The sequence below is a fragment of the Dama dama genome, chromosome 7 (assembly GCF_033118175.1).
Source record: "Dama dama isolate Ldn47 chromosome 7, ASM3311817v1, whole genome shotgun sequence".
NCBI lineage: Eukaryota > Metazoa > Chordata > Mammalia > Artiodactyla > Cervidae > Dama > Dama dama.
In genome coordinates, this window is record NC_083687.1 from 29466433 (window position 1) to 29486535 (window position 20103).

The window sequence follows — 20103 nt, forward strand, 5'->3', positions numbered from 1 at the left end:
TCTTGCTTGGAAAATCCCATGGATGGAGAAGCCTGACAGGCTACAGTCTATGGGGTCGAAAAGAGTCTGACATGACCTGACCCAGGGATCAAACCTGCATCTCCAAAAAACAAAAACAAAAACAAAAAAAACCCTGCATCTCCTTCATTGACAGGGGATTCTTTACCACTGAGGCACCTGGGGAGCACCTATATAAAGTTCAAAAACAGGCAAAAGAAACCTCTGAAGTTAAATTAAAATAGTGGTTACCCAAGGAAGGATCTAGAGATTATCATACTAAATGAAATAAGCATGCATCATGCTAAGTCACTTCAGCCGTGTCCAACTCTGTGACTCTATGGACTGTCGTCCACTAGGCTCCTCTGTCCATAGGATTCTCCAGGCAAAAATACTGGAGTGGGTTGCCACGCCCTCCTTGAGGGGATCTTTCCCATCCATGTTGCTTAAGTCTCCTGCATTGGCAGGCAGGTTCTTTACCACTAGCGCCACCTGGGAAGCCCAAATGAAGTAAGTCAGAAAGACAAGTATCGTAAGACATCACTTACATGACACAAATGAATTTATCTATGAATCAGACTCACAGATATATTTAATTAGTGCACCTTTCTGTATATGTGTTTACTACAATGAAAAGCTAAAGGGTTTATATATTATGTAGGTGTACAGTACAAAGAAAAAAAAAACAGTATACCTTTTGAGAAACAGAATATTATCCTTTCAGCCAACGATCCTCTGTGCTGTGTAACAGTGTTATACATTTGCTCTTTATCTTTCACATAATTGATCATTGAATTTTATGTATTTTTAAATTTTATACTATGGTGTCACGTTGTATGTAATTATGGTTCTGAGAATTGTTCTCGTTTAAGTGCGATAATTCATCCTTTTGTTTTCAACCAGTGTTTCACACATCTTAACGATACTAAATCTTCCTATTCATAACCATGGCGTGGCTCTCTATTTATTCAAGCTTTCGTTTACCTCTTTCAGTAATTTTTGTAATTTGTTCCTAAAATCTTGCATTTCTTTTCTTAGATGTATTCCTAGATATCTTTTTTGTTGCTCTTTTCAAATGCTAATCTTACCCTTTGTTCCCACTGTCGCACGAGAGTCTGCCAATATTAAGGGGCAGAAAAAAGTGACTTAACCATGTGTCATGATACTTCTAACTCTCCACGATCCAAACGCCTCCAACTAATTTCTGACCACTGCCGCACCCGTAGCTCCAAGTACAGGAAACCCTGCTCAAGAGAAGCGCTGAAACTGTCTCAACTCGGCGCGAGGCGGAGCCGGTACGTGCTGACGTCAAGGGCACGCAACACCTTAGCGGCCCTGGGAGGGCGGGGCCAACAGGGGGACCTGCTGCTGGAAGAGCAGCGGCCCGGGCCGGGGCCATGGCGAAGCTGCTGAGCTGCGTCCTAGGCCCCCGGCTCTACAAAATCTACCGGGAAAGGGACTCTGAAAGGGCCCCGTCCAGCGTCCCTGGGACTCCAACTTCAGTCACTAACCCCCACTCCAGCTCCTGGGTGAGTCGATTCTCCCCTGGTTAAACACATAGTACGGCCCAAGCCCCTTTGCGGCCTTTGCTCCCCAGAAGCACCCATTATTGGAAATCGGGGGAGCCTGCTTGTCAAGCCAGTTGTCCGCAAAGTCTGTGCTCTTTGTGCTTCCTGGGTTAAAGTCACGCCTGTGGACTGACCGCCTGCTTTACTGCTGTTTGCCAGTGCTTTCTCATTCCGACTGCCACTCCTAGCTTTTTCCTTTCGCGACCCCTCACCCTGCTCGTCGTGCCGTTCATGCCGTTCCCAATTGACTCTTAAGTCCTGGAAGAGACCCCGCTCGGATTCCGGAGCTGGATGATTTTGCCATCAAACTCTCAATTTCCTTGTATCCCGTGCCTCACCCGGTTCCGTTTATCTCCCCTGGCCTTGAATTTAAAAATGACTTCTGCAACATATCATATATCCGGTCTCCCCCACCCCACCCCTAGTCTGCCTTAGAGACCTCAGGATCACTGTGTTCAAGAAAGCAGGTGAGGTGGTAGGCAGTGCCCCTAAATGCACTCTTCCTTTTTATCGGTACTCTGAAATTATGTTCATTGCGCTCTACAAACTGCCCACCCCCAGCCACATTCTCTTCCTTAATGAATCTGCTCTTCCAATGGTTTTCTTTCCGTCCTAAAGTTGTCATGGTGCCGTTTCTTCCCTAACCCCGATCCCCATCCGCCCACAACCCATTTGAAATTGGGTTGCGGAAAAGGAGCAAAAGTCGGCCAGAGCTGCTTTCACTTTTGCTTCCAAGTCCAGCCCCCTGTGTTTGTTCTCAGGATCTGGAGTGAGAGATCAGGTTATGAGTCAGGGTCGGGAAGAGGGGAAGCAGAGACATCCCAGGAGAGATGACTTTGGGGGCTAGGACTGGAGTGTTGCAGAACACGCATCAGGCCTTCCAAAAGGGTTGGTGGAGGCCTTGTCAAGGAGCAGGGTCCTTAATTCGGCCATCTGTTTTGGCAGGATACGTACTATCAGCCCCGTGCCCTCGAGAAACATGCCGACAGCATCCTGGCACTGGTATGTCTGCCCTGGCATCTGGGACTACCGCATCTTTTCAGACCCAGTTGCCCTCTTGAACCTTCTCCTTCCCATCCTGGGAGAAGGCAGTGCCCCTGGGGGTGGGGGATGCTCTGGGCTCTGCAGCAGGCATCTCCAACATGCATACACACAGACAGCTCTCCAGCGTGCATACTTGGTACTCCCCTTTGGCCTGTGTACGGCTTTCTCTGGGGCAGCCCGAACCGTGGGGAAACCGTGTTTACTTTCGCGACCATCTGCAGGTGCTGAGTCCTGCAGTCCCCAGTGACCTGTCCTCCCTGGCAACTAACCTCTTTGGCTGCAGAGACAGCTGTTCTCTCTGGCAAGGTTCCTTTGGTGACATTTGTGCATCTCTTAGGGACTGGGCCAGTGACTGTCTTGAGCAGGGCTGATTGAAAAGGCTTGATTACCTTGAGTGGAAAGAGACTGGTCTTTACATGTGATGAAATTATGTCCAGAGATGATGAGAGGAAGAAAATAGAAGCCATGCCTAGTTTTCCAGCCTCTGTTAACACTCTGACACACTACCTTTCAGCAAATAATTGAGCACCTACTGTGTGCATGGTGTCATGCACAGAATAGGTACTTGATGTGATATCCCTCAGGTTATTCACTTTGCTCAGAGCCTAGGCCTGGTAATGGCAGACCTGTGTGTGTGTGTACTGATTGCTTGTCCCTGTCTCTCTGCTGCAGGCTTCAGTCTTCTGGTCCATCTCTTACTACTCCTCTCCCTTCGCCTTCTTCTACTTGTACAGGAAAGGTCAGTGTGATTTCAAAGGTGGTGGGACAGGAAATGGGCAGATTGTTGGCAGCTGAGTCGATTCCCCAATGAGGAAAGGGGACCTGTGATGAGGATGGCTTGGCTTCCCTCTTCCATCAGGCATCTTCTCCCTCTGAGGGCCTGCTGTCCCCCAAAGAGGGTGTGGTGGGGAAGTTGGGACTGAACTTGGAAGAAGGGCTGGGGGGCAGTGGGAAAGGCTTTTCACATGATCCTTCTCCCCTCCCAGGTTACTTGAGTTTGTCCAAAGTGGTGCCATTTTCTCACTATGCTGGGACACTGCTTCTACTGCTGGCGGGAGTGGCCTGTCTCCGAGGTAGGTGGAGAGGGAACCCGGTTTGGATCTGTCCATCATTGGGTAAATATTCATTAAATACCATCTGCAAATACTGTTTGGTGCTAGGCCCTGAGGGGGAGTAGTCAGTGGTCAAGACATGATCTTTTCCTTAAAGGGCTTGAGTCACAAGTATGAACAAATACTTAGCAAAAAGGTTTGCTATTATCTAGAAAAGCTGCATATACCCTCCAACAGTTCCATACATATCCATGTATGTTTGTAATAATCCTAAACTGGACTCCATGACCCCACATAGCAGGATGGTTAAATACATTAGAGGGTCGAGTCCCACCACAGAACACCAGAGAGCAAGGCACTGAACAAACTGGTTACACTCAGCTACACAGATGACTCTCACAGCTGTAACTGGTGACCACCAAATAATTTATGCACTATGTTTCTATTTACATAAAGTTCCAATGGATACAGAAATAAGCGCCACAACACTAAAGAGAAACACAGGCATGATTGTCTTAAAAGTCAAAAGTTGGGAGAGTGATTACCTGGGAAGGGGAGAGAACAGGCTGGGGAGGACCCCTGGTGGGAGGTGGCTTTGTTCTCTTTCTTGACCCCCGGTGATCAGCCCAGGAATGTTTGTACTTTAAACTGAATGTATGCTTTATGTAAATATGTTATTATCTCACAATTTAAAAAATGAAAAGAGATAAGCCAAGCCATTGCCCTCTGGCAGGTACACAAGATGAAAACTGGGTGAGGGGGATGCCTAAGAAGGGAGGGGTGGGGTCAGGAGCTGGGCGGCTGCCTTTGGATCCAGTCTGGGGTGAGGACCTTCTACCCGTTTCACCTCCTGATTTCCACAGGCCTGAGCTCCCTCCCCAGAGAGGCCCACCCTGCCTGTCTAAAAGTTGCTCCCACTCCTCAGTTTTGCCTTAATTTTCAATTTTTTTTTTCCATTGGTTGGGAGAAATTAGGTACAGAGAAGTCCAGAAAACAAAATATCAGAACTAAAATGCTTGTTTTTTTGCACTTATTGCTTCAAATACCTTTTGTCCGTAAAATACAGGATTGACCAAAAAGTTCATTCAGGTTTTTCTGTAAGAGTGGAAAAAGCCTGAACGAATTTTTTGGCCAACCCAGTGCTAAAGCGTTACAGAGTTGGCGTTCTTGTTGGAATCTTCCCCAGCCCCAGAAGTAACCATGGTCATCTGGTGTGGGTTTTTCTTTTTCCTGGTTTATATTTTTATACCTTTACAAAATACCGACCTCATTCCATCACATCTAAACTGCTATGAATTGTAAATGCATATCAATTGCAGAGTTTTCAAATGTGAAAAAAATAATCTGCCTCTCAGAATCTGTGCAAAATGACAAGTATAAACACTATATAGCATTTGGAGGGGTGCAGTTTACATTTTTAGCACAAATGACATCATTCCATCCAAATCATTCTTTAGTTCTTTTCATTCTCAGTATTGTTTGGGGGCGCTCCCCTTGATGATACACAGCATTCTAGTTCCTTCTGCTTTTATTTTCTTTATAGCCTTTATCCCTCTCTTAATTTTTCTTGTTTACTCATTTATTGTCTCTCTCCAGCCCCACTCCACTCCCAACCAAAATGCCACCTCTCTGAGCACCAGGACCTGTGTGTCTGGTTTCCTGCTGTCTCTCCCCTGTCTGTCCCATGTCTGACACCTGTCAGGTCAGGAGAGGCAGAGAAGTCAGTTGAGACTTCCCAGCAGTGAAGGGAAAGCAGATACGATCAATGAGGGGCTGAGCAAAGAGAAAAAAGAGCTCAGTGTTGAGAATAGCCTTCGATTCAGGGAGGGAAGGGAAAGGGAGGCAGGAGAGGCGGAGCCCAGGAATTGAAAGGAGGCAAAGATAGACCCAGGAAACAGGAGAAAGGAATCTGGACAGATAGGAAGAGTGCTGAGAGGCACAGTTAAAAGAGAATGAAGACAGAGGAAGGGGACTCAGATGTAGTGAGGAAGTAATTATGGGATAAGAGCTGTGAAGCCAGATGCACAGAGTTAGCATTTGCAGGAGAAGACAGAAAGGTAGCATTGGAGAAGGGTAGAGGGACAAGGAGAAAAACCCAGGGTTAGCAAGGGTAAAGTCTGAGGGCAAGTGACAGGTGTTTTAAGACTGGGAAGAATGAACTTCCTGAAGGGTGGAAGGTCCATAGTCTAGGAAGAAACCAACTAGAGAAGTTAGGGAGGGGAAGAATGCCCGTGGCTGGAATATGGTGGAAGGGAGTCGGCTCAGGTCACCTGTTTCCCCAGATCCAGGGCCCTCTGTTCTTCTGCTCTCACTTCTCTTTGCCCATCTCTGAGTCTCTTCCTGAAACCCTCCCATCCTGCTTCCCAGTTTTCCTAATATGGTTTCCTATCCTCTCTCCACCAGGCATTGGCCGCTGGACCAACCCCCAGTACCGGCAGTTCATCACCATTTTAGAGGCAACACATAGGAACCACTCCGCAGAAAACAAGGTGAGAGGCTCTGCTGTTTCTCCAGTCACCAGCCAGCTTTGCCCAAGCAGGCAGATGTGTTTCCCCACCCGCCACACTGGGCATTTGCTTGCACATGGCTGGACCCCTTCTCCCCTCCACAAGTAAGCTGTCTGCCCGAGGAAACTTCCCTTCCCACTTCTGATGGAATATTCCACCAGAGCAATCCTCTACTGTCCGTCTGCAGAATTGTCTAGACGTGGAAACATTCCACAGCATTTCCTAGAAGGGGGTTTTCTCGCTATCACAACAGCTCGTTCTCCCAAATGTTTGTTTATTTTTTATGTGTGCTGAACACTGTACTAGTTTTGTTCAGGGATGGGACAAGACAGACAGACAGACAGACAGCACCATCCTTAGGGTGCTCAAGAGCACACCATGGTGCCGGGAGGGAGAAAGGCTAGGGCAGAGAGTCCTTGGAGTTGTGCCAGCCCAGCCAGTGCTGGCATGTGATTATCTTTGAGAAGGGGCTTCAGGGCCCTATAAAGCTCTTTCCTGTTACAAAGGGGTCCCTGGGATCAAACAGCTCTGACCACCATTGTCAGATTACTGGTTGCTCCACACCACCACTTATGGAGCTTTGTAAGGATGCTCCACCACGCATTTTGCATACACCCTTTCTAATACTCACAACCACAGTGTGAGGTGGCATTATTACCCTTCTTTATATGTCTGAGGGAATAGAGGCAAAGAGAGGTTACAAGACCCAGGCAGAGTCACCAAGCAAGGAAGTGACTCAGCCTGTGTTTGGGTCCAGGCCTGAACAGAGCTCGCCTGAAATTTGCTTCCCCGCGTTTTGTTTTGTTTCACCATTTACATTTTTGTAGAATGTTTCTATTGCTCTCTCTCAGTCCAGTTATTTTTGAAAATGTCAAAAAAAAAAAAAAAACAGTCTGTGACAGAAAATAAAAAAACTATTCTCAAAATAGAGTTCTGGGAGCTCTGGGGGCGGGGGAGGGAATACAGCAGAGTGGAAGGAATACAGCACAGCTCCCGCTGCCCTCAAAAAGCACATGGTGGAGTGAATGGAGGCACAGGGGGTCTGGGTGACCCGTGGCAGCAGGAGCTGAGGGAAGGGAGGTGGCCAGAAGGATAGAACAGTCAGAGAGAGCTTGGTTCAGATGGTGGCCCGGGTGCAGAGGGGCTCCTGTGTGTACGACTTCCCTCCTTCCCTCTCACCCAGTCTTGGGACAGAGGTTTTGATCCTTCAAGTCAGCATTGTGTGAAGGACCCAGGTGGGGAAGGGAGCAATGACCAGCCAACAGGCTCCCTGCCTTCTCCCTCAGAAGCACCAGCCCCTCCAGCCACCCCTGCTGGGGGTGAGTCAGCCTTAGATTTTAGAAAAGGGAGTCTTCGGTTCCTCTTCTGGAGGAGGGCAGACAGGCCAGTCTTGATACCTTAACAGGACATCCTCTCTTTCCTGATTTTGCTGGTTCTGGCAGAACTTTCCATTTGCGAACCAGAGGGTGCTAACCTCTGTATGTCCCCCAGTGATGTTTGGGGGCCAGTCCTCTGGGTGGTGGGAGTGTCCAGGGTGGGTAGATGGGCCTCCCCACTCCGACTCCCCTAATCATCCCCCATATCTCTCTGCCCACCACAGAGACAGCTCGCCAACTACAACTTCGACTTCAGGAGCTGGCCAGTTGACTTCCACTGGGAAGAACCCAGCAGCCGGTGAGGCCCCAGTTCTTTCGCTGCCTCCCTGCTCTGAGCCGTCCCCCACCTCCAGCCCCTCCTGGGGTCCAGTGCCTGCCTTCCAGCGCCGTCTCCTCATTCCTAGACCCCACCATCCTATGGACCTCAGACGTCCAGCTTGCTCCTCCTCACCCCATGCTCCCCTGCATCTTTCCATTCCTCAGGAAGGAGTCCCGGGGGGGCCCTTCCCGCCAGGGAGTGGCCCTGCTCCGCCCAGAGCCCCTGCACCGCGGGACGGCCGACACCTTCCTCAACCAAGTCAAGAAGCTGCCTTGTCAGATCACCAGGTAGGAAGGCAGGGAGGAGAGGCGAGCTGAGGTGGAGGGAACATGGGGTGCGGGCTCCAGGATAGGGTGCTCCACTGGAGGATGACTGTCATTTATTAGGCCTGGTGCCATGGCTATCGCATTGTGTGTGTGTGAAAAACAAGAGGTTCAGAGAGCTCCACAGCCTCCTAGGTGGTGCCTGAAGAGCTGGGATGTTAACACAGTTGTGTCTGACACAACAGCTCTTTCAGCGAGACTGAGGGGGAAGGATGAGGTTGTGGGTGGGAAGTGGATGCACGGCCTTGGCAGCTGCAGGGTCTTTTGGCGGCTGTGGCCCTAGCCTGGCCCCGCTGCTGCTTGGTTTTCCCACTTTGAGGCAGTTCCAGCCTCTGCATCTGTGAACAGCCTGCCTCATAGAGTTGGTGAGATTTAACACACTCTGAAGGGCTTCCTCCTTGCGTGGATACCCGAGAGTACGAGGTAAAGCCCAAGTAACCACAGTGACCACTCGGATCTTCCAGTGGCCGGGCCACTGTGGGAGTTTTCTGTTGCTGGGGGCTCGGAGGCAGGTTGGAAGATACCAAGGAAGGGGGTGGACTTGGTGGTGGGTTTTGGACTGCGTGCTGATTGATCAGAGGGATGAGCCAAGTTTGAGATGTTGAAGGGGGGATGCTGGACAGGTTTGTAGTGTTTTCTGGGGACAGATCCTCCTTTGGGATTGACTGGACATGGTTAACTATCTTTTTAAGGATGTGGCACCTGCCACATCTGATGTGTCTAAATTAGTGCATTTGTTCAAGAAATATTTATTAAGCTCAGAGTACCCTGTGCTAGGCTCTCAGCACCTACTACATGGCAGATAACCGGGCATATCATAATAAACAGTATTATTTATTTGGGGACTTTTAATAAATACATTAACAGAATCATAATTGTTAATTACTTTGCTTTTACTTGTCGTATATACAAAGTATTATCTCATAAAACTTTCAAGATGAATATGTACATATGTGTGTCCTAGACCACGATATAAAGTATCTTTAAAAGGTTGCAGTAAAAAAAAAAAAAAAAAAGGTTGCAGTAAATATAGTTAGAGAAGAGAGTTCTCTGCCAGTCCAGTGGTTAGGACGCCACACTTTCTCTGCTGAGGACATGGGTTCAGTCTCTGGTCGGGGAAGGAAGATCCCACAAGCCACATGGCACAGCCAAAAACCAAACAAAAGACGTTGAAAAACTGGTACATATATTGGTTCATTAAGTCCTAGAAAAGGAAAAACGAAACTGTGAGGGTCAGAGGTGAGGCAGACCACAGTCTGTGAGCGCTCGGGCCGGGATGGTCCCTGGACTCGCCTGTGTTTGAGGTTCATCGACCCCATGTTCCCCACAGCTACCTGGTAGCACATACCCTGGGGCGCCGGATGCTCTATCCAGGCTCTGTGTACCTGCTCCAGAAGGCCCTCATGCCTGTGCTGCTGCAGGGCCAGGCCCGATTGGTGGAAGAGGTAAGGCCCCCTTACCCAGGACCACCCACCCCCACAGCCCTTCTTCCCCCCCCCCATGAATGGGGCCTCCCGCCCTTCCAACTTGGCCAATGCATCTCCTCCACTCAGTGTCATGGGCGCCGGGCAAAGCTGCTGGCCTGCGATGGCAATGAAATTGACACCATGTTTGTGGACCGACGAGGGACAGCTGAGCCCCAGGGACAGAAGCTGGTGAGCGGGGAGCCCAAAGGCAGCGTGTGGGGAGGGCAGTGGAAGTGGTGGGGTCTGCCGCAGCCCTGAGGAAGCCCAGTGGGGACAATCCCAGCTCCCACCTCATCCCTACCAACTTCTTGGTGTAGGAAATCCCTGTAAGAGGGAAATGGATGAAGGGGTTGACATGCAGGGACCAAAAAGACATCATCGTAGTAGTTGCCTCTTAGCGCTTACCACGTGCAGAGTCCCCACATGCTGCCCTCCCTGCCAGTAGGGGGATTTTCAATCCCAACTGGGCTTCTTCCTGCTCCCTGTCTAGGTGATCTGCTGTGAGGGGAATGCAGGCTTCTATGAGGTGGGCTGTGTCTCCACACCTCTGGAAGGTAGGCCCATGGCTCAGCCATCTTATCTCCGCCCCTTGGGATGGAATGTCCCCACCTCCCCACATGGATAGGACCTCCCAGGGCCTAACCACCTTCTCTGAGTGAGGTTTGAGACCCTTGCCTTGAGGGAAAAGCCTACTATCCATTTGCTTTGCTAACCTTACGTCCCTCCCCTTGGGCTGTGTCCTTTACCCTATTATGCTCTTGGTTCTGTTCCCACGCCTCAATAGTCACATCTCTCTCCTTTCTGCTGCGTCAGAACCTTTTTGTCATCTTCCCATTCTGGGAAGGCTTGGAGTTATTTGCCTCTGAGTTGGGTGTTAAGAGTTCCAGTGTCCTTCTGCTCCTTCCCTCAGAGCTAGGAACAGAGAGTGGCCAGAGGTCATAGGCCATGAGGTCCCAGCCCTTCCTCCCTCTGTGTTACAGCTGGATATTCAGTCCTGGGCTGGAATCATCCAGGCTTTGCTGGAAGCACGGTGAGACCTTCTCTGAAATCTCTTCTTTTTCCTGAATTATAGTCTGTCTCCCTGTGGTCAGTCACTGGAGTCAGGGAAAGGGGTCTATATTTCTATAGGACCTCCCACTCACCTGTGACCTGGGTGCCAAGGGCGGGGAGCTGCAAGCTTCCTTCTGTTACACTGGGGGTTTAGCAGGAGGGGAGATAGTGGATCTTGTTATAAATGACTGGTTTCTAGAGTGAACAGCCCCTCTCATGGCCTTATTATTTATTTACTTTTAATGCCACTGACTGGAGTCTATTCCATTAAGTAAGATGATAGCTCTCTGAATTGTCTGTTCAGAGCTACAGTTCCATCTTCACTGTCTATTGCAGTGTAGCTGCAGGAAGTGTCCATGCTGGGAGGGTGGGGGTGGTGGGCAGGTGGTCTTTTGTGCTGACCCTTTGCCCTTCTTCCTGCAGGGGGTGCCGTTCCCACAGAATGAGGCCAACGCCATGGATGTGGTGGTCCAGTTTGCCATCCACCGCCTGGGCTTTCAGCCCCAGGATATCATCCTCTATGCCTGGTCCATTGGCGGCTTCACTGGTACCCACCGCCTTCTTACCCTGCTACTGTAGGCGCACTCAGGCCATCTCTGTGTCCCCCCAGGAGTGGGGTGGAGGAGAGAATAGGTGGGCTCTCTGACTGGGTCTGGAAGAAGCTATCATATTTGAGTACACTTCACATTTCCTCCCCGCCTTGTGCCCGATGATTAAAAGTAGAACCTGGGTCCTGGGGTGGGGAGATCAAGGAGTAAATGTTGCCTCTGGTATTGTCTTCAGGGCACTTCGTTGTTCTCTTTGGACAGTGCCCTGGCCTAGTGAAGCGAGGGATTAAGGCGAGACCTGGGGCTAACTTAGTAGGGAGGATGGGGTGGGCCTGTAGGGTCAGGGGGATGAGGGTAGGGGTGGGGGTGGGCAGGAGCCCCTTGGTCCTCACCTTTTCTTTCCTTTCCTGGTACCAGCTACGTGGGCAGCCATGTCCTACCCGGACATTAGTGCCGTGATCCTGGATGCCTCCTTTGATGACCTGGTGCCCTTGGCCTTGAAAGTCATGCCAGACAGCTGGAGTGAGTGCAGCTCCCAGGCCTGCCTTTGAGGGAAGAGGTGGGCTGGACCTGGAAGACGTTCTCACTGGAGATGGTTCCCCTCTGTGTGGGTGGGGAGTAGGCCACTGCATTGTTGAGAAGTAGGGGGACTCCCCTGTCTGGGAAACTCCGTTTTCTATCTCCGCGGACAATGGGGACCTTTGTGTTGGGCAGGGGGCTTTGTCTCTGCTGTCCTTTCACATTTATCTCACATTAGGGGGCCTGGTGACCAGGACTGTGAGGCAGCATCTCAATCTAAACAATGCAGAGCAACTGTGCAGGTGAGGGCCGGCCAGTGTCTAGCCTCTGATACCCTTCCCCCACCTCATCCCCTGTACAGATGCTGCTGGGTGTTCAAATGCTGAAATTAGTACCAAAGTACAAGCATAAGCCACTGCCCCATGTCCTCTGAGGGGCCCTCCCACCACCCCAACCCCTCCTGGCTTCCCTGGGACCCTGGACCTTCTCATGATCTGGCAGCTAGTCGGTTCATGCCTGGCACAGCAGGGATCTCCCAGCAAAGCCTGAAAAAAAATACAGCCAGTGCTGGGGTGAGGCAGTCAGTTGTCATCTGTCCCCGCTCTGAGGTCTCCCTCCCCACTGTGCTGTCCTCTGAAGGTACCAGGGCCCTGTGCTGCTGATCCGCAGAACCAGAGATGAGATCATCACCACGTGAGTGCCTGGGAACTTCTGCCCTCCCGGATCCCAGAGACAGCTAGGAAGTTGCCCCCCACTCCAAACAGTGCCCACCAGAAACCCAGGTATCCAGACCCTTCCTCCCCAACCTCCAGTGTCCATTCTTCTCCCCCCAGGGTTCCTGAGGAGATCATGTCTAACCGAGGCAATGACCTCCTGCTGAAACTCCTGCAGCATCGGTGAGAACCAGGGTGTGTGTGCGCACACATACATGTTTGTACTGCCATCAGTGCAGGGAGAGGGGGAGGTTCGGGGATGAGGAGTGAAGAGGACTGGGTCCTGACCTCCTGTCCCGGTGCTCCTCCATAGGTATCCCCGGGTGATGGCAGAGGAGGGTCTTCGAGTGGTGAAGCAGTGGCTGGAGGCCTCCTCACAGCTGGAGGAAGGTGAAAGGGGATCTGCTGAGGGCTTTGGTTGGGGGCCTGGCAAGACCAGGATGCTGATGGGCACTCATCTCTCCCCATGACCAGCCTCGATTTACAGCCGGTGGGAGGTGGAGGAGGACTGGTGCCTGTCCGTCCTCCGCTCCTACCAGGCAGAACATGGGCCTGAATTCCCCTGGAGCGTGGGTAAGGAGTGCTGGGGCAGAAGGGGTTGGGAAGAGCCCAGGAAGTGGGTGAATACCCAGATGGGTGGCCCGTGTTTGAGCACCTTCTCTCTGCAGGGGAGGACATGAGTGCAGATGGAAGACGGCAGCTGGCTTTGTTTCTGGTGAGCTAAGGCGAGGGAAGCAGGAAGGGGGTGCCTGAATGGCCAGGGGCACAAGTGGGGCTTGGGGAGGGGGGTACCGTGTAAGCATTGGAAGGAACAGCTTCTTTAAAGTGGGTAGTTGGTTCAGAAGGTGTCCGTGCTCTGCACCCCACTTATCCCACCTTCTCCCCTCAGGCTCAGAAGCATCTGAATAACTTCGAAGCCACACACTGCACCCCACTTCCAGCCCAGAACTTCCAGATGCCCTGGCACCTCTAGGGACCACACTGGGACTCATTCTGGAAGAACGGATGGACGGAGACATGAGGAAGGACCGTGTTTGTGATTCTCTGTGTTTATTTTGCTGTTTATAGTTTCTGGCAAGCAGGGGGACCACCCCCCCATTCTCACCGTTCCTCTTGCACGTTTCCCCTCATCCATCCGGCAGTACCTAACCTTCCCCAACACACATCCTGCATTAAATGAATGAGTTATTCCTAATAATTAATAAAAGTATTTTTTCTACCGGCTGGCTCATTTTGTGACTTCCCAGCTCTCCAGGAAGCCAGGGTTGGGAGTGGAGAAGAGTTGAAGTTCCAAATGACTGGGCTTTGAGAAACCCCATTTCAGGCAACCAATTTAACCCTCACCATCTCTGCTGTTGCCCCAGGCAATCAGCCCCCAACCTGAGTTGTCCTTGTGCAGTGGGTCCCCAGCCCTCACCTTTCCCTGGCATGCCTACCCATCACCACTGTGCAGCCTCCCTGGTGCCTGCCTAGGTCTTCCTACATACAACCACCCCAGGAGACCACAGTTGTCTCCAATGCTCACAGTTCATGAGCTCTGTTGTTTACAAAGTACTTCCTAGCACCTGACTTACACCTATGCAGTAATTCTACTGATTTCTAGGTCCAGACTGCATGGTTCAGCATCAGTACCTCCAGTTTTCCTTGCTTACTTCTTGCTCTTTCCATGGGGAGTGAGGAATGGCTTGTTCCCCATGTTGTACGCAGCAAGCCCTGCACAGCCTCCTCACCATGTCAAGTCTCTCTCCTCACACTCTCTTTGCAATTCAACAAACACAGGCCCTGCCAGGGACTGAGGACAAGGTGCCAAGGACGCAGGTCTTCCCAGAGCCATACTTCGCCTTACTGGACAGCTGTTAGAATGTTCTTGGTTTGAACCAGGAAACACTATTGGTTCCTTGTAGCATTAGTTGCTCAATCATGTCTAACTCTTTGCCACCCCGTGGACTGTAGCCCACCAGACTCCTCTGTCCATGCGGTTCTCCAGGCAAGAATACTGGAGTGGGTTGCCATTTCTTCCATTCTATTTCCATTCCTTGGACATTGTGGAACAGAATGAATCCCTCTCCCACCCATCACTTTGTTGCTTGGCCACCTTCTTCCCTTGGAAACCTCTTTCCCAGATGAAATACCCCTAGGTTTACCACCCTGGGCCCAGCATTTTGAACAAGATACTTAAGATGAGCAACTATATGGTGAGGTTCGGGATACAGTCTAACTTCAGCGTCTCCTCCAACCTCAATGCACAAAGCTCCCCTGCAATCCCAGGGGCAGAGGCTGTCTGCCCCAACCAGCTCAGTGGCTCCTTCAAGGGAAACACTGAGCCTCCACTGGAAGGAGTGATCTGAGACTTGTCAGATGACACGATGTCTGCTATTTGGGGTTAGAAGAGACTGACTGCAGCTCCACAATGCTCCATCTTTAGTCAATACTGCAGAGCTGATACTGGCACCCCTCCCTTCTGTCCCGTCCTAGGGAGCAAACAGGGTGGAATGTGAAGCTGTGGGACCAGCTGCATGACTCTGAACCTGGCCTTCCAGATCCATTAGGTCACATTAGTCCCCTGGAAACCAAGTCTTTGTTCAGCCAAGGGAACCTCCTTAAACGCAAATAGGGGGCCCCACCTCTCACACCCTAGAGACAAAGTATTCCTTCCTCCTGGCCATGGCCAGTAGGGAATCCGTTGACCGGGCTCTACCACCACTTCCCCTCTCCCTTCTTCCTGCACTTTCTATAGATAACAGTGGGTATGTCATGAGGGGCCCTTGGATACCTGAAGTGAGTGGGGAGAGGTGAGGTTCAATATTTGAATTCCTGACCACGCCACCCAAAAAGTCTCACTCTACCCTCTTAGATGACTTCCCATCTGACAAGGCTTACAGCAGCTGTGTTTTCAGAACCACTCCCCCTATCCCAGGGTGGGACCAGCTCCCCCGTCCATTCTTCACCCTATTTATCAGGGTTCTAGCAGTCTCAGGAGACCAGCTGAGATGCAGACACCACTCCTGCTGTGGGGCTCTGGCTCTTATTGTGGCAGGAACTAATCGAGGTCTGGATACCCAGGGATCCCAGAGTTGCTGGGCAAACTGGGAGAGGGGATGGTGGCTGGGAAAAAGGAGAGCTAGCAAACGGATAGGAAACATGGGAAGAAGGGATCGCCCCTGGGCTGAATCCTTTATCTTACCGTCTCATTGGCCCCGACTATACCTTAGCTGCTCCCAGTGTGAGGGGCTGGACTCCCGCTCTCAGTTGCGTGCTTGGGTTGATGGTTTGCTCCGTGTCCCCGGGAGGAGCATGTGTTTCCTGCACTGTCACGAATGAGGGCCCCGACGGTGTAAGGCTCCAGAGAGTGGGGATCCCAGGTGTCGGGCATAGCCAGGTCTCCATCCATCCATCCAGTTAGCAAGCCTTTCCAGCTCCCTCAGGAACCCACTCATTCATTTTTTCCCTTTCATTTCTATTCGGATTAAAGATGCCCTTACTAGTTCCTTTCTAGACCGCGCTATCGCGGCCACTCCCCTAACAGAACCTGGCTTTCGCCTGGCCCAATCATCTACAGCTCTGCCCCTTGTTCACCCCGATTTATTGTCCCCTAATTGCAGCACTCTGTCCTGAGGCCCGATCTGCTTTGGTAATTTAGTTGCTTACCCTCAGATACCGCTTGTCCCGGGGGAGGGGCCCTCAGCTTGGATTTCTTCAGCTGCTGCGGTCACCAAGGCGACTATCGCAACGCCCCGCCTCTTCACCGGGGAAAGCCTCCGAAGGGCCCGTCACCGTGACAACGAACTGGGGAGGCTCTGCGCGCGCAAAAGCCGCGCCCAGTCTCGTGGACCGGGAGAAGCAAAAAGAAGCAAGGGCGGGATCAATGCGCCTAAGGCCACGCCCCCTGAAAAAGGCCCCTTTCAGACCCTCTGCGTCCACGGTAGCTTAACTTCACCTCAGGTCTTCTGGACCTCTCAGGACGACCCCTTCAGGGAGCCCAACCTCAGCTCCCCTAATCCCTTCTCGTTGCGCTTTTATTCAAGAGAGGGAGTCAAAGGGTGTCGTGCAATTCCCTTCTGCCTCCCCTTTGCCCTTTTTGCTTCGAAAACAGCCCCCGCTCTCTGATTCTTTTTGTCACTCATTCAACATTTATATCGATGCCAGGTGCTCCTCCCCAGTTCGCCATTACTCTGACTTTTCTCTAAAATAATTCTATTTTTATCATGCCAAGGCTCTTCAGGTGAACGCAGTGGTGTGTGTTTTTCTCTCGTATTTTTTCTTTCGCGTCCACCTTTCTTGGTGTGTCTCCATCCTTTCGTCCTAGCTTCCTCATCAGCACCCTGAGGCCGGATGATTCTTGAATAATCTGGCACCACAGCAGGGAATCCTTGGGTTGGGCCTGGCTCCAGACCTTCAGACCGGAAGCTGGTGCAGGTGGAGCGTTTCTGGAAGCCGAGGACTTTCCATAGCCCTCCTGACCCTTAAAGCTAAAAACCTGTCTCTCACAGAGACTGATCTGGCCAGATTACGACGGAGCAGGCGAGGTGGGCCCAGGAGGCCCCCTGGCGGAGGAAGCGTATGGGGCGCCTGGAGCAGCATCCAGGTGTGGGAGGGATGTTGACACCAAAGTGCCACCTTCTGGGGAAGCTGCATAGTACTTTAGGTGATCCTCCAGGGCAGGCTTCCCTGGTGGCTCAGGCGGTAAAGAATTCGCCTGCAGTGCCGAGACCTGGGTTTGATCCCTGGGTTGGGAAGATCCCCTGGAGGAGGGCATGGCAACCCACTTCAATATTCTTGCTTGGAGAATCCCCATAGACAGAGGAGCCTGGAGGGCTATAGTCCATGGGGTCACCAAGAGTCGGACACGACTGAGAGACTAAGTACACACACACACACACACACACACCTGAGCGACTAAGGACACACACACCCCTGAGCAACTAAGTACACACACCCCTGAGCAACTAAGTACACACACACACACACACACACACACACACACACACACACACACACCAGGGCAGGATGCTTGGGTCCCCACGAAGCGAGCAACCTTCTCAGGTTTCTCTCCAGCCGCCTGGCCAAGAGCTGAGCTTGGGCTGGGGGCCGCCCTCGCATCTTCCCAAAAGCTCTGAGGTGCAGCCAGGCGCGGAGAGCGAGCTCACAGCGCCAGAGCCGATGGGCACCGGAGATCAGACCCACTGACCTGCGGTTGAGCTGAGGCGGGACCGGAAAAGCGGGGGGTGGGGTGGGGGGTAGGGAAAGGCTCTGGTTTTCTGGAACCCCTACTGGACTGAGTAGGGTCACTCGCGACTCAGGTGTCCTCACTTTTTGGATTTCTGACACGTCTTCCCCATCCTGAAAAATGTTATCATAGTCATTCCCTTTGGCAAGCCTATTCCCCCTTCCTCACCTCACATTCAGTCTAAGTCCAAATCTGTCCAATCTTCCTTCTAAATGCTGCTCATTCACTTGTCGGCTTCCCTCTCTTCTGCTAGACCAGGCCGCCATCTTGTGACTGGATTCAGGAATAGCTGCCTAACTGGTTTCCCCGCCTCAGAAACCTTTTACAAACAGAAATCTCATCTTGTACTCTTTTGCTGAATCTCTTTGTCAGTGGTTTGCTCTGCCCAAGTTCCCCCAGAAACACTCTTCCCCTTCCTCCATCATTGTTGACTTGTCTTCCACTCTAGATTGTGCTCTGTGAGGGTAGGGACTTTGTGCAGTATTGTATCCCCAATACCTGATGCAGTGAGCTAATGAATGTCTGTTGAATTAACCTGAAAGAAGGTTCCCTTCTCCTTCCCCCATTGCTGGGTCCTTATTTCCAAACCAAGATGTTAGGGCCGTGGGTGAGGACACTCTGTCCCTTGGCTGTAGATTCTCATTGATTTCCACTCCAAAGGATGTTGCCTCTTCCCTTCCTCTTTGCCCACTTCTCTTAGGCCAATATAAGGCCAAACTGGACGCTGGTGGGCAGTCATGTATGTTATGGAAGGCCATGCAGGTAGCCAGAATCAAACCCTGTACATAGTCCTCTTAATAGTGCTGGTCATGATGAGCTTGGTGTTTGGTAAGTGGTTCAATGGGGTCAGAAGGGTTTTCTAACCTGCTGGATACAGAAACCCTGATACCAAGTATCTGAGTACATGTACCAAGGACATTCAGGTAAAACCAGGCAGGAGGAAAGATGGGATGGGTGGGCTTGGTGGGATAATGCTTGGGGACTGATAACAGACTAATAATCTCTGAGGGAGATTTCTGGTGATTACCCCAAGGCTGTCTCACTCAACAGCAATAACCTGAATGGAGATACTAAGGGGAATCTCTGAGAATCTGAGGGCAATACAGAATGGGAAGGGTTGGGGGAACGTGCCAGATGACAGCCTCAGGATACACAGCGTAGAACAAGGCTAAGTTCAGCCTGATAACTCCACTTGATTGCAAAGCACCATCTACACAGAAACCAGATCCAAAGTGTTTGCTCAGCATCTGCCTCATACCAAATGCTCTGCTGGGTCTGAAAGTGGGTTTTGGGGGCACAGTAACATGTGATCTGGGCCCGGGACCAGAGGAGGAGGGAGATGAATATGGTGTAGTTGGGGAGGGCTTTAGTGGACAAAGTTTCATGAGTCTGTTCAGTGAAAGGACAACCAAACAAAGAATGTGGCCCTGGGCTGTTTGAAGTCTCCTGGCTACAGAAAGGAGAGATTCTTCCTGTCCTGTGATGATATGCTCTGAGGTTTTCACACTCTGAACATTACAGATTAAGAGAGCATATTCAAAAGAGAGTCTGGGGGTTGGGTGAGGAACAGTGAAACCAAGTCACAGAGGAAACACTGTCTTAACAGGGCTGCCAAAAGTTGGAATGAACTGCTTTGCCTAACCTTTAAATTTAGAGGCTTGTAGAGTGCTAAGCATGTTAGCCCCTCAAATGCATGTTGAATGAATGAGTTCCTCATTTCAGGAGGTATGAGAGTAAAGAGTGGAGATTTTTTATGAGAACTAAAGCTTCTGATGTTAGATTAAGCCTGGTGGTTTTCAAGAATTGGTGATTTTATGGTTTTCTGAGTAGGGAGGTAGGAGGGAACAATGGGGTTGACCAGTCTGGGAATTAGGTGGGTTTGGGGTCAGTGCTTCTCTGTGTTCCAGGTCAGTCTGAGTTGCATGATCCAGGAATCATTAAACGGGAACATTTAAACAAATACCTAAGCTGCTATCGATGCCTCTTTGAGACCAAGGAGCTCGGATGCCTTCTGGGATCTGACACCTGCCTTGTCCCAAAGGGCAGCAGCTGCATGACTCTGCTCATAAAGAACAGTAAGCTGCCTCTTCCTTTCATCTTGGGCCCAGTCCATTCCCGAATTGAGTCTCTACCAGCCTTCTAAGCTGCACCCCAACTGGTTCCCACAACTCTAAGATACTGTTCTACCACTCCCTCTCTCTCTCCTTTTCTTTACAGTTACTCCACATCACTACTTCCATTCTTCTTCCCTTCTTGGCTTACCCTCCTTATAACACCCAGCCTTGCAGGCCTAGAGTTCACCAGATCCACTGGCCTTTCCTTGGGCTGCCTTCTTCCCATCTGTCAGCGGTAGTTCCTACCAGCACCATTTTTCTACTACATCTTCCACTACTT

At 51.0% G+C, this 20103-nt stretch overlaps 1 protein-coding gene and 1 long non-coding RNA gene across 2 annotated transcripts; one reads left to right on the forward strand and one right to left on the reverse strand.

Moving 5' to 3' along the window:
- The first annotated feature begins 1321 nt into the window (after positions 1 to 1321).
- Positions 1322 to 13701, forward strand: ABHD16A (abhydrolase domain containing 16A, phospholipase). The gene is made up of 20 exons (XM_061147068.1): positions 1322 to 1526; positions 2511 to 2567; positions 3282 to 3348; positions 3596 to 3682; positions 6065 to 6150; positions 7769 to 7842; positions 8028 to 8150; positions 9517 to 9631; positions 9740 to 9841; positions 10143 to 10206; positions 10633 to 10682; positions 11126 to 11249; positions 11668 to 11772; positions 12008 to 12071; positions 12409 to 12462; positions 12603 to 12665; positions 12796 to 12872; positions 12957 to 13055; positions 13151 to 13197; positions 13372 to 13701. The coding sequence occupies exons 1-20, from the start codon at positions 1395 to 1397 to the stop codon at positions 13453 to 13455; spliced, it is 1674 nt and encodes a 557-aa protein (XP_061003051.1). The 5' UTR covers positions 1322 to 1394; the 3' UTR covers positions 13456 to 13701.
- On the reverse strand, positions 8796 to 12879 carry LOC133059658 (uncharacterized). Its single transcript, XR_009693599.1, has 4 exons — positions 12771 to 12879; positions 12253 to 12314; positions 11643 to 11853; positions 8796 to 9390 (listed from the first exon to the last, which is right to left on the reverse strand). It is a non-coding gene; the product is annotated as an uncharacterized LOC133059658 (long non-coding RNA).
- Positions 13702 to 20103: the final 6402 nt, after the last annotated feature.

Bases quoted from the DNA above. Each gene is read 5' to 3' on its own strand.
- ABHD16A (XM_061147068.1), top strand. From the start codon at position 1,395: ATGGCGAAGCTGCTGAGCTGCGTCCTAGGCCCCCGGCTCTACAAAATC. The intron at 3,683-6,064 runs GTAGGTGGAGAG...TCTCTCCACCAG, and splicing joins GGGAGTGGCCTGTCTCCGAG to GCATTGGCCGCTGGACCAAC. The intron at 8,151-9,516 runs GTAGGAAGGCAG...TGTTCCCCACAG, and splicing joins CTGCCTTGTCAGATCACCAG to CTACCTGGTAGCACATACCC.